This window comes from Punica granatum, chromosome 5 (assembly GCF_007655135.1).
Source record: "Punica granatum isolate Tunisia-2019 chromosome 5, ASM765513v2, whole genome shotgun sequence".
In the NCBI taxonomy this organism is placed as follows: domain Eukaryota; kingdom Viridiplantae; phylum Streptophyta; class Magnoliopsida; order Myrtales; family Lythraceae; genus Punica; species Punica granatum.
In genome coordinates, this window is record NC_045131.1 from 14293568 (window position 1) to 14306589 (window position 13022).

At 39.0% G+C, this 13022-nt stretch overlaps 1 protein-coding gene across 2 annotated transcripts; it reads left to right on the forward strand.

The window, feature by feature from the left end:
* The first annotated feature begins 700 nt into the window (after positions 1-700).
* LOC116208925 (protein TIFY 4B) lies at positions 701-5499 on the forward strand. 2 transcript variants are annotated; one of them, XM_031542500.1, is made up of 9 exons: positions 701-1084; positions 1217-1374; positions 1780-1949; positions 3000-3090; positions 3186-3354; positions 3646-3705; positions 3926-3989; positions 4121-4311; positions 4928-5499. In XM_031542500.1, the coding sequence occupies exons 1-9, from the start codon at positions 979-981 to the stop codon at positions 4945-4947; spliced, it is 1029 nt and encodes a 342-aa protein (XP_031398360.1). In that variant the 5' UTR covers positions 701-978; the 3' UTR covers positions 4948-5499. The 2 variants fall into 2 exon arrangements, with proteins under 2 accessions (XP_031398360.1, XP_031398361.1); XM_031542501.1 differs by having other exon boundaries at positions 4933-5499.
* Positions 5500-13022: the final 7523 nt, after the last annotated feature.

Below are 13022 nucleotides of genomic sequence, written 5' to 3' on the forward strand. Positions count from 1 at the left end.
TGCCAGATTATCTGTTGAGATTGAGAATTTCACAAGAAAAAAATCAAAAGTAATATAATGGATTTATATTGACTTGAATACTAACACTAATAAACTTGAACTTTTAACTGAAAATAGGATCAAATTCGTATAAATAGTAAAAATTCAATGCTATCTAGATCAATATCAATACATATTGATAGTTATTTTTTACTTCAGTTAAAAAAAAAAAACATGAGTCGGTCACACCAATAAAAATCGATCATGAAAGCTCTCCATTGTGGACGTGTACAATGCTAAACTCCCTTTCAAGTTTTTCATTAATAATTTATAGTGATAGTGTTTACTTTTTTTAACTAATGGATAGGGAAACCCTTTGCAACTTTTTGTCTAGAAAATATAAGAGGGAGAGGGCAAACAGTGACCTGAGTCAAAGCCCCTTGGCACAGGGGGACACCAAAGAATAAAGGCCAACACACAACACGAATCCCAATAAAACAACACAAATAAAAATTAATTAATTAACTAATAATAAAAAAATCAATTTGTCTGTGATTTTGATAATTAACTACTCCCCTGCCGCCTCTTAGATATTATGGATTTGCGTTTTGATAATTTGATTTCACCCCCCAAAAAATAAAAAAAATATTAAACAATAATTCAGACTGATGGCTACGTGGCACTCTAGGGTGCAGCCTTCCCTTCCCCCCCCCCCCCCCCACCCCCCTCACTCACACACTCTCTCTCTCTTCTCTCTCTCCCCTGCTCTTTCTCTCTCTACAACTCTCTCCCTCTCTCTTCCTCGCTACCACCACCGGCTACCCTCCGATGCTCGGTGATCCGCCGCTGCTGATAGCCGCACCCGCACGGCCCTCTCCTTCTCCTTCCTCGGCGCAGTAGCCCGGACCCCGGCGGTGGGGCCCTGACCGCCCATTTCGGCAACTTCGCACCCTCCCCCGCCAGCGGATCTGAGGCAATCGGAGAGGGGCCGCCGCCGGCATGACGTCGGTCCGGTCGATCCTCGACAAGCCCCTCGCCCAGCTCACCGAGGACGACATTTCCCAGCTCACCCGCGAGGACTGCCGCAAGTTCCTCAAGGACAAAGGTCAGCTCTAATTCTTCCCTTGTCCTCTCTCTCTCTCTCTCTCTCTCTCTCTCTCTCTCTGTGTCTCTCTCTCCCGCCGTTCCTTTTGGGGGTTTCTTACGGCCAATGGCCCTCTGACGCGTGGGGCTTCAGGGATGCGACGGCCCTCGTGGAACAAGTCCCAGGCGATCCAGCAGGTCATCTCCCTCAAGGCGTTACTCGAGGGCGGCGGTGACGACGACTCCGGCGCCCGGGCCACCCTCAGGAAGATTGTGGTCTCCGCCGCCGCTGCAGAGGAAAACCTGCCCCGGGTAAGGGAATTTCCGGTTTCCCGGTGAATTTAATGGCAGGAACATGACAAGGGTTTCTCCCCAAATTGTTAATTGCTCAAAATGCAGCTGAAAATCCGCTGTAAGCATCAGACAAGAAACCATTAAAAAAGACAACGTGGTCGGTTTTTTTATATATGAGCTGTAATAAGCTCTTGCCTGTTGAAGCCTTGGTTTTTGTTATAAAGACTCTGCTTTGACTTAAGATTATGTCACATTACTGAAATCTCTTTCACTCTGGGGTCAATTCCTGGTTTGTGAAGTGTGGCTGTAATAAGCTCTTGCCTGTTGAAGCCTTGGTTTTTGTTATAAAGACTTTGACTTAAGATTATGTCACATTACTGAAATCTCTTTCACTCTGGGGTCAATTCCACTCGGTAATTGCAGGCAAATTCGAACTCGGGTGACTCCGGAAAGGAGCTCAGTGCTGCTGCCAATGCAGTCGAGTCAGCTGAGGAAATTATCCCGTATCGACGTAGGGACCCTCTGGAACCAGTGCCACCACAGGATGCACCTTCATCGCCTATGGAGATGGATAAGAGGGCCGCTAGTCCCAGGTGGAAAATCTGTTTTGTTGTTTTTTTGTTGAAACGTGCAGTAGTTCTTTCAGTCGATTAGTGCTTATTTAAGTCTCTTGCTGGGTCATTAATTGGATAATGTGGTTGTCTTGTGATTAGCTTTTCTACAAGCAATCTAATTCGAGACTCACACCATGGTTGTGCCTTTATTGGTACTTCATATTCTGATTAACTGGGAGCCTGGACTTTTGAAGTCTATCGCATGTTTATTCAGCTCCCTTTTTATGTTACATATCTGCTGGGGAGAATGTGTTATAGTTAGTTAATTGGAAATTCATTACTTGACGGGCAGTCGCATGGCATAGATGATAGATGTTCCAAGTAATTAGTTTGAGGAAATCCCAGATTATTCGGAGATGTATAATATGCTCTATTCCATGTTTTGCACTGTGCTGTTGTCATTTAATTGATTCATAGTTTATTGCTGTAAGCATTTTTGCTTGGTTTGGATGGAGGGATACGGGGACATAGCACTTCTTTTTTGGTTATCAGTTTTTTAGATTGAGGGGGGAGGGCGGCGGGGCTGGGCCGGTGGGGAGGAGGGGTTGGGTGGGAAAATATATGGCTCGTCCGGGGAGAAAGTAGAAAGGATCTTTTATTTTTATTTTTTTTCCCCCTTTCCTTTTGCTTCCTCTCAACTTCCAAATAAAGGATTCTCTTTTCCTCGTCTCCTGGGGTAAATCATCCAAACAAGGTCAACCAATTTCATCCCCTGCACCTCCCTTTCCTTTCTGTCCCTTACCGTGGATCAGTCCGGCAAAGTGTTGAAGAGATGGACAACACCTGCCTTTTAGCCTGAATAATCGTCAATCTGCATTTCTTCACTAAAGGAGCTAGTGTCATCTATTACTTATTTGAATGACATCTTAACTAAGGTTCCCGCTAATCACTGATTACCTATTGTAGAAAATGAGAAGTCAGTCCCACCTTTTCAGGTTGCTGAGGAGAGCATGTATGCATAGGTTTTTAACAAGGAAATATTTGTTGGAAAATTTTTTCTAAAAGAAGATTTGAAATTTTTGGTGGCAGAAGTACTGGTGCTGCTGAGGAAGCAGTTGGGCAGATGACGATTTTCTACTGCGGTCAGGTCAATGTGTATGATGGAGTCTCACCTGACAGGGTAATGAAGTTCTCTTTTGGTTATGATTATGATGCCTAAAAAAATTGGCTTATTCGTGCCAAAGTTTTCTATTTCATCCATGTATCAATTTGCAGGCACGAAGTATTATGCAGCTGGCAGCCAGTCCAGTCCATTTGCCACAGGATGATTCTATTAATGGAACAGCCCCAGTTTTGTCCTTTCCCTGTCGTGTACATGCTATGAACGACAGACTCGGTCCTTCATCCCCAGTTGCAGCGATTGCTTCTCATGCCACACAAATAGGTATTCTTTCTCACAATCAGAAGACACTTACCTCGCGTCATGCAATCTCTCTTAGCGCCCATTTGTTTGGTATAATGGAATGATCATTGAACCAAATGGAGTAGCAATCCAAAGTGTAATGCCATGGAATTGCATTCCTCTCCATTCTGCTGCATGAATCAGACCATAAGGTTTCAAGTTCAGCTTGCCATCTATGACTAGACAAAATCCTGTATATTATGGACTCAGGATAAGACAAATGTCTGTTTCACTTGGAGTTATTGATGTGAGGATTTTGATTTGATTGCTCAGAGAAGATGACTGAATTTTCACCGCACTATCTGGGGAGAGGCAGCCTTCCTCGGGACCTAGGTAAGAGGTTGGACGTTTCGACTGGAACTTCATTGATAGTGGATCAGTATTTGGAGATGATATTAACATTATTTAGCTACATTGTACGTGGTCTTCACTGCATCTGCTCTATAATACAAGAACTTGACTTGATACAGTACTCATAGTAGTTGGGTTTTCCTAAGCCAATGAACACGGACGCCTATGGCTTATACCCTTTATATGGTTGATCTTTCTTCAGATGTGGAGGGCCAGCTGAACAGAAAAGTCTTGTTGCAGAGGTATCTCGAGAAGCGAAAAGACAGGTACCAGAAGCGACTCAGCAATTATTTCTGGAACAATTTTTAGTGGTGCAACTTTTATCCTTACAATAATTGATATAGTACATGAGCTCTCATCTACTTATTTTCCTTGTCTCTGCTTTTCTATCTATCAGGGGAAGATTTAAAGTCAGGAAGGATGCGGGTCCAGTCTCATCCAACCTAGAGATATACTTGAACCATCAAGTAAAGACACCTATTTCGAATGGCCAGTTCAGGAAGAGCAGCAGTAGAAGTTCTCCGCCACAACCTGGAGTAGCACAAGGATCAAACCTTGTTAGTCTCTCTGTTGATCTTAATGAAGAAGGTACTTTGTTAAATTGACTGTGCATGTTTTAACTGCCAGCGGTTGAAACCTTTAGATGGTTGAGACATCCTAGGATAATGTAGATTAGACTGTGCATTGTAATTTGATGCTCAAACCAGCAGAAGAGAAGGGGCTGGGGGAGGGGGAAGGAAAATTTTCCGTCTCTTCTCCCACAAGCCACAACCTTCGACAAAAACAATGCATTGAATTAAACCAAGAACTCCTGTTATAACGGCCCAGTAACTTGGTTTATTATTCGGCCAACAAATCATAGCCCAATTATTCATAGGCTCACGTGGAGGGGTTTGTCTAACTGGGGACTCTTGGAAGAACTTTCAGAGTCCAGCTTTCTTTGCTTCTCTTTCAGGTGAGCCAATGAGTAATTGCTCTTCATCATGGGAATGATTTGTTGGCAGAAAAATAAAAGGAAATAGGAAATGCGTGGCTGTCATTAGCTAGTTTTTCCTGCCGCATGTTGATCCAATATTTGTTCTTGAAGAACGAGATGCACTCGTTGTCACTGTTTACTTCCATTTGCTGTTCCTTACTCGATTTTTGCAGGTATTTGTTAGAATTTGATGCGAACAGCATTTTCTGTCTTTTTTTTTTGTTCTAGTGCAGGTATTTAAGGCATAAGAAGCCTCATAAGTGAAACAGCATGTGAAGCTGAGTGATCGTTTCTCTTGCTGAGAAACTATAGCTATTGCCTCTAATAAGCGTTGGTAGGGAAGAAAAATCAGTGAGGATCTTGGTGTGGGCTCTGGGTCTGAGGCATTGGTTTCTGCCCTATTTTTGGTTGAGAGGGAGCCTTTTGAGGAGGATCAATTATCGTGGAGCAGGAAGCTCGACGGGCCGATTTTGTATATTCTAGAAGTTTGCTGCTAAGTTGTAAGGCTTTTTTCTTTATCTTATCACTATGATGAGTTGAATTAATTTAATTCGGTGGACTGAGATTCTGTTATCTATTTTCGTGTCTGCCCTTCCACTTAATGTCCTCCTATGCCAAGCTCTGGGCAGTGATACTAGTCTAAGAAAATTTTCATTTCTTTTTCATAAGCTAGTGTGTAAGAACTTACATCGGCCGAGGCGACCGTTCTCTCGGGAATCATTGTTAGTCCCACTTGTTTCAGAGTCTCTTGTTTCAAGTCGATTCGAATTGTAGCGGCTGATGTCGGGTCTGTTGATTGACAAGCAAGGAATTTTATGTAGATAATGTGCAGTTTAAGAACGAATGTGAATCATCGTTTTCTCCCTCTCTAAATGTCCAAGTTTGACTCGAGAAAATCCTAGCCAAATTGGACATTGTAAAGAAGATGTAAAGGGTAGAAAAGGCAGAACATTGCTGGCTTCGACTTTTTGTCACTTTGACAGAATTACCCTCGGATCAGTATGCACCGGCCACTGCTATTGGCAGCCCCTCATATTCTTTTCCCCTCCTGTCTTAGCAAGGTCTTGTTGAAGGGTTAATTGAGAAGAGTTTTATTTTACTATTTTTTTGGTACAATCATTGGCATTAATATGTTTAACGTTTCCCCGACTAGTTCAGATCCAGTGGGGTGGGTGTAGCGGGTAAAATTCTTCTAATTATAGTTTTTTTTCTCCTCGCATGATTGAACCGAGATATCACTTGAAGGACAAACGTCGAATCGCTTGAATAGTAACTAGTTGGTTTTTGTTAAATATAGCAAAGAGAAAGAAAATTATTGAAAATACAAGGATATACTTACAAAATTATTTGCCTCTGCCAATTTTGACTTCCTTTTAAGATTTCCGCTGAAAATACATGTGCAAGGCTTTAGGAAATGAAGATTCTAAAATAAAATAAAAAGTATATTCCGTTTGATTTCGCAATCGAATTTTAAAATTTGAACTCTAACTTTAACTCTACTCATTATACAATAAAAATTAACTCTTTAAAATAAAAAATGTAGAGCCCATACATAAATTCACATACACCTCCATTATACTCAATTTAATTTTTAATACTAAATTCTCTTAACTATTCATTATTTTTTCATACTTTTTCTTATAATTCAATAACACAATCATTACAACCCAATTAAAATCAAAACTCAACTCAACTCAACTCTAAAATCAAACACACCATAATAATTTTCAAGATGAGAAGATCTCAAATAGTCTTGTTACCACAAAATGATGTGGTGGGAAGAATTAATAAGGTTGCTATATAAAATACTTAGAAGAAAAATATCTTGATTTTAGGCGAAAACGTTAGTCATGACCACAACTTCTTCTCTTTGGTCCCCTTTTAGTTTGGACCATATGCGGGCTAGAATCATTGGTCCAAAGAAAGAATTAATGATACAAATAGAAACATCATATATACGACCTACTTATCATCGTTGATGTTACAACTTTGAATCGGATCCTACCAGTAGCTCTGCCTAGTATGCATTATAACCTAAAAAAATTTATATGTTTGTTTAGTATGTAATTGAAATTCAACAATTAATTAAATATCACATGTGAATTTTAAATTAGGCAATCAGTCATACATGATAGTGCAAATAATACATGATGTTATCGACAGACAACTCAAACACACCTATAATATTTCTTCAATCACATAACTGTATATGCAAATTAGAAAATCATTTGACTCAATGGATGTATTAATAATTACTTTACATTAAACATAACAATAATGGAGAAGTCCGTTGTGTCCACACTTTGTGGAAGAAAACATTTGGGTGGATGATGAATTAAGAAGACTATCGGGAAAGCAAAATTCTAGCTTCATCACCTTGAACTCATTCAGAATTTTGACGTCACCTGTCAAGACCGACAAACCCATTATAGGCTCAGCCCAATAAATGAACACGCACAGATGTTTATGGCCATTTACTTTTAATTCCTTATATTGTTAAATTTCTTTCAGTATTGTCAGAGTTTGTCAGAGGAAGTGAGGGATGCGTGATCTGTTATGACGATTTCTTATGCATAGGAAGAGCTATGTAATTGAGGATATATCCGTTTGGATTCAGGATTAAAGTTATAAAATTTTAATTTTGATTTTAATTGTGGAAAAGAGCAAATGAAAAAGGATTATAAATTTGACTTAAAAAATGTGTATTTTTATTGTGTAGTGTGTTGAGTTAAAGTTAAATTTAAAATTTTTAACTTGAAAAATATGTATTTTTATTGTATAGTGTATTGAGTTAAAGTTAAAATTAAAATTTAAAAATTTTAACTTGCAATCCAAATAGGTCCCAAATTTCTCATTTCCTCTCTATTTTAGTGATTCTCTCTTCTTGTTCTTTTTCTCTTCTTCAAAAACCCACAAAATATCATTTTTTTCAAAAGTGTCAACTCGTGGTTAAATGTCTTTTCGATTGTTCGAACAATTCAATTCTTGGCTATAGATTCATGCAGTTGCCCATACATTTGTCTCTTACCGATCGAAGGTTCATGCATTTGCCCGTGTACTTTTAACCCATTTCATGTCTCCAATTTTGGATTGTTGTCTGTTCATGCACAGATGCTCCGGCTTCCGTCTTTTCTTCTCCTTAGAGTCCTCTAAAACTTTCTTGCAAATCGAGACAAATCGCCCTTTCGCATAGTGGTCTCACAACATCATCATGTTGGCTTTCCTCTTCCTCTCCATTTGCCAAATTTCATGGAGTTGAGTCGTCTTAATCACGAAAGACAACCAAAAAGTCAAATCCTGTGTGTCGCAATGTCAGATATTCAAATCCCATTTCGGAGACCTCACATGAGCGTCATTAATGGCAGCGGCTGAAGAGTCCCATTTAATAATGACTTGTGGAATCCATTTCTAAAAAAAAGAGAGGTTGCCGTCAACAGTAGGCCTGGTGGGGCCGGCCTGCTATGCGATAGCCCTTCATCGAAAGGTCCTCTAATAAAATAAAAGGGCAGAGAGATAACGGGATACCTCAGTGGAGGGATTGGGGTCGTCGATTGGCGGTCCCAACCCCGAATTGACCGACGTCTTTCGTGGGTATTGACAATTTCGATGGAATCGGCGGCCCCAATCACTCCTTTCATTTCGGTTTTCTTTATAGGACTAAAATGAAATAAAATGAAAAGTTTAGGATAGAAATGATAAAAGAAAAAGATTTAGAACTAAAATGATTAAAATACTAAAAATTGAGGACTGAAAATGAAAAAAAATTAACACCGTAACCACCTATGTTTAACGGAGTATATCATATGGTGGTTAATCGTCCCTGACAAAAACACATGGTGCAAATTGTCGTGATCCTAAATTACAATGATGATTTTTGTACTTTTTCCGGAAAATAAAAATAAAAAATAAAAGGGGAGAGAGATAGCATGACTATGCTGCAGCGGCATTCGGCCCACTTTATCGGGCCGGATGCCGTGCACTCTAGGGGAAAGAGAATCGGCCCGACCCAGTTGCCACGTGGAGGCAATTGGGCCGGCAAAAAGAGAACATTGTGGATGCTCTTAGGACTGTCACTCGACTCGTCTGAGCTGTGCATGTTATGGGACAGACCATCTCCTCTGTCAATTTAATGTAAAAATTTCAAGGTACCATATCTTGCCCAAGGTCTACCTAAATGCTGCCTGTGGCATTGTAATTATTTACTCTCATCTATTGGTGGAAATCAACATATCAGGAATTACAGAACAAATTCATTACGTAGCGTTTGTAGGAGGTTGTTTGTTGTGTGCATGTCATGGGATAACCTCTCTTCCATCAAATTGATCAGCTGAGGCAAAACAAATTTCAAGGCATACTTTTGTCAAAGATTTATTCAAATTCTATCAACTGTGTCATTGTTTCTCTCTTCCCTAGCTCTTCCATGAAAATCAACGGGGTAGAAAGTGAAAAAAAAAAACCCATAAAATTCAAAGGTATTTTTATAGATATTTAAGACTTAGGTTTCATGAAAGATCTCCATGTAGAAAAACATTGGTATTGGTAAGTGCTTTGAGTCTTATTTCTTACTAGTTGACGGAGCGAGTTGCGCGATAAATTTCTATATTAAATATTCAACATATATGATGTACAAATGGATATAGATATAAAAAAAATTATATATTTTATCAAGTAGGCATAATAAATACTGTAAATTACGAAAAAAACTAAATATCATGGTAGCAAACAAATATATATATATTCAAGCCATATGATTATATGAGAAGATCATATGTATAGAGAGTTAATAATCTTATAATATTAACCCAAGGGATGGCATGTGTGGTTGGAGGACTTGTCCCATGGATTTGCTAGGAATTCATTGTGTGATTGCAAAAATTAGTTAAGCGAAACCCGAATACTCATTGTTATAGAAAAATATATTATAAATTTATGATTTGCATTAGTGCAACAGAACATGGAGGATTTATAGTGTAGATGCAAAAAAGAAGAATTTTCGTTTCATATTTATAAGCATTTGGTATATTGAACTTGAAAAAAAATCACTTATATTGAGGAGCTCTTTCAAAATATTGAGAAATCTTTTAATTTTTTTGTAAAAATAATTATATATATTATCACATACAAATAATCGACGAATAATCAAAATACGTCGAATGTGATTCAAAATAAATATAATAAAATTCATTGAACTGAAATTGAAATATCAATTTAATGTGGAGCCGAGGGTTATCAAATGGATTGATTCGAGAAAGTAATAACATTTTACTAGGAGTTAACGGTTTTTAAACGGAGCTCGCACATTCCGAATTTCGATTTTTTATATATATATTATATATAAATTCCTTCTATGTTTTTACTTTGCTGGAAAGCAGCAGCAGTGTTTTTTTTTTTTGGAAAAGTGCAGAAACCCCTTATGGTTTGAGGTCGGGACAAATTACACCGTGTGCTTTTGTTAGATATAATTAGCCTCCATGTGGTTTACTTCGTTAGCCATAGGGAGTTACGACGTTAATTTTTTTTTTCATTTTTAGTCTTTAATATTTTAGCCTTTTAATCATTTTAGTTCTAAATCTTTTTTCTTTTACCATTTTTATTCTTAAGTTTCCTTTTTTTTATTCCTAAAAAGAAAATCGAAAGGGAAATAGGGGTCGGGACCACCGATTGAGGTCGCCGACATCCTCCATGGGTATTGGTGACCTCAGTGAGGGGTTGTGGTCGCCTATTGGTGGCCCCAACCCCTGAATCAATCATGGACTCCAAGTCGGAGTTTCTGATTGATTTGCGGGTTGGGGCCGCCAATCAACGACCCTAGTCCCTCCACAAAGGCTGCCGGTACCCACAGAGGTCACTAGCAGCCTCGATGGAGGGTTAGGATTGCTGATTAGCGGCCCTAGGTCGCGAATTGTTCGGGAACTCTGACTCGGAGTCCCGATTGATTCAGGGGTTGGGGCCGCTAATTGGTGACCCTGACCCCTCCACCGAGGTCGCTGATATCCATGGAGGACACTGACGACCTCGGTGGAGGGGTCGGGGTGGCTGATTGGCGACCCCAGCCCACGAATTGATCGCGAACTTCAACTCAGAGTCCCCAATCGATTCAGGGGAGTTGGGGCTGCCAATCGGCGACCTCGACCTCTCCACCGAGGTTGCTAGTACCCATGGAGGATGCTAGTGACCTCAGTGGGGTCGGGATAGTCGATTGGCAACCTCGACCCCTCATTCCCTTTCGATTTTCTTTCTAGGACGAAAATGAAAAGTTGAGGATAAAAATGATAAAAGAGAAAAGATTTAGAACCAAAATAATTAAAATGCCAAATATAGGAATAAAAATGGAAAAAACTAACGTCGTAACCCCTATGGCTTACGAAATACACCACATGATGGGCTAATTGTCCCAAACAAAAGTCTGGATCTTTGAAGATTCGAGTAGATCCGAGAATATCGAGCATGTATCTTCAAGGATCCGAGGCGCCATCTTAGCTAGAGTCTGGGTTTCTGAACCAGACTAGGCCGACCGGACAAAAACCACCGAGATCTCCAGTGGTGGATATATACAACCATCGGTGGAGGGGTTGGGACCTACAAATCGAGAAGGAAGGGAGAGGGTGATGGATGCATCGATAGGGGAGACTAGAAGGAGGGCTCTATTCCGAGAGGGTTTAGAGAGAAGTGTCCAGCCCAGCAACAGTAGTGCATTGAAGAGATAGAGGTCCACCAAAGAAAATCAGAATAGAATTGGAAAACTCTTGAATCAAGCTTCTCTTTCTGCAGCTCCTCCACTAGGATGAATTATAATTTTCTTAGTGAGCCTGCAAACTTGTAGATGGAGAGGGCAAACTAGCTTCAACTACATGTCATATTGCTTCTACCACACTGATCGTACTTCAACTAGACGTAGTAAGTAAATTTATTTGGGTCAAAAACTACTACTTAAGCATTTTAGTTTTCCATCTGGTAGGTAAAATGTTTGATGGTTGTAATTGTTTAGGCGACACTATTCACTAGAGAGGCCTGGAGTGATTCGGGCTTAGAGAGATACCAAAAGTCTTTCTATAGGAGCATGGATTTGTTCTTGTCCATCATCCAGAGGAAGTGAATGAATGGCCCAAATTAACGAAGATGATACATAGGAAGTCTCGCGAGTTAATTTCTTAAAAAAGCTCAAATATTTAATATTTTATTAATTTTAGTATAAATATTTTCCTTCACCTAAAAATACACAAACTATTAATATGATATCAATGTTAGCACGGAATCAGCTTTTTTCAATCGGTGGAACCTCAACGGCGACCACCCATCCCTCAGTTAGGGTCCCCTATAATGACAGAAGTGATAACCTTGATTGGGAGGTGGTGGCTGTCGATGAGCTCCCACCGACAACCCCTTCCTTCCATCATTTTTCGAATTCACTTTTTTAATTTTTCAAATTTGGGTTTGCAGGCCTCACCGAAGGCCACCACTGCCCCTATAGGTTCGCTGGCCACATTGATTGGGGATTGGTGGCTAGCAATTCCCATTTAAAATTAAGGAAAAGTTTATGCATGTTAATATTGATATATCAAATTGATAATTATTGTATTTTTATGTTTAAAAAAAAGTTCGTGCTAGAATTAATAAAATGTAAAAAAGCTTAGACTTTTCTAGGTAATTAATTCAGAGTCTCACAATATAGATTTTCCTCAAACACATGCTTGAGTAGTTTTTTTCATTCTTAGGCAAAATATATACATATACAAGTATTATATCGAACCATTAATTTTCATAAAAATATTAACTAAATATTAATAAATGCAGACATTCATGAGAGGCCTTCCTTCGTTTTGCAAGATCCTATCACGTAGACTTTAAGGACAGTCGCTCAATTTGCGATGGATCAAACATCAACTCAATACATTTTCCATAATTTCCATCATTAGTTAATAAATTCATAAATAATTTATAAAATTTTAACTGAAAATACTATAACCCATGTTTATATAAAATATATAAAATATTAACTGAAAATTCTGGTCAGGTTTACTAGAACGTGTATATCGCGAGGGGAATATATGCACGGATGGGTTGGCGAATTATTCGCTAACACTCCCTCTAGGAGTTCATAGGATGAATAGCTATCCCCGCGGACTCGATCTTGTTCGGTTTGGAAATGTCACGAGGGTCACTATGTCTCAACTTTTTATTATTTAATTATCTTTTTTAATACAATTGGGCTTCGACCCTCATTCATTAAAAAAAAAATCGAAATACCATAACTCATCATTATATTGCATTTCTATAAATATATTTGACAAAAAGATTAACTAAAAAATATACATATATACGC

What these genes read in the sequence shown, in the direction of transcription:
- LOC116208925 (XM_031542500.1), top strand. Translation starts at nt 979, where the DNA reads ATGACGTCGGTCCGGTCGATCCTCGACAAGCCCCTCGCCCAGCTCACC. An exon ending in CAAGTTCCTCAAGGACAAAG is followed by an intron (nt 1,085 to 1,216) that starts GTCAGCTCTAAT and finishes GTGGGGCTTCAG; the next exon opens with GGATGCGACGGCCCTCGTGG. An exon ending in CAGAGGAAAACCTGCCCCGG is followed by an intron (nt 1,375 to 1,779) that starts GTAAGGGAATTT and finishes CGGTAATTGCAG; the next exon opens with GCAAATTCGAACTCGGGTGA.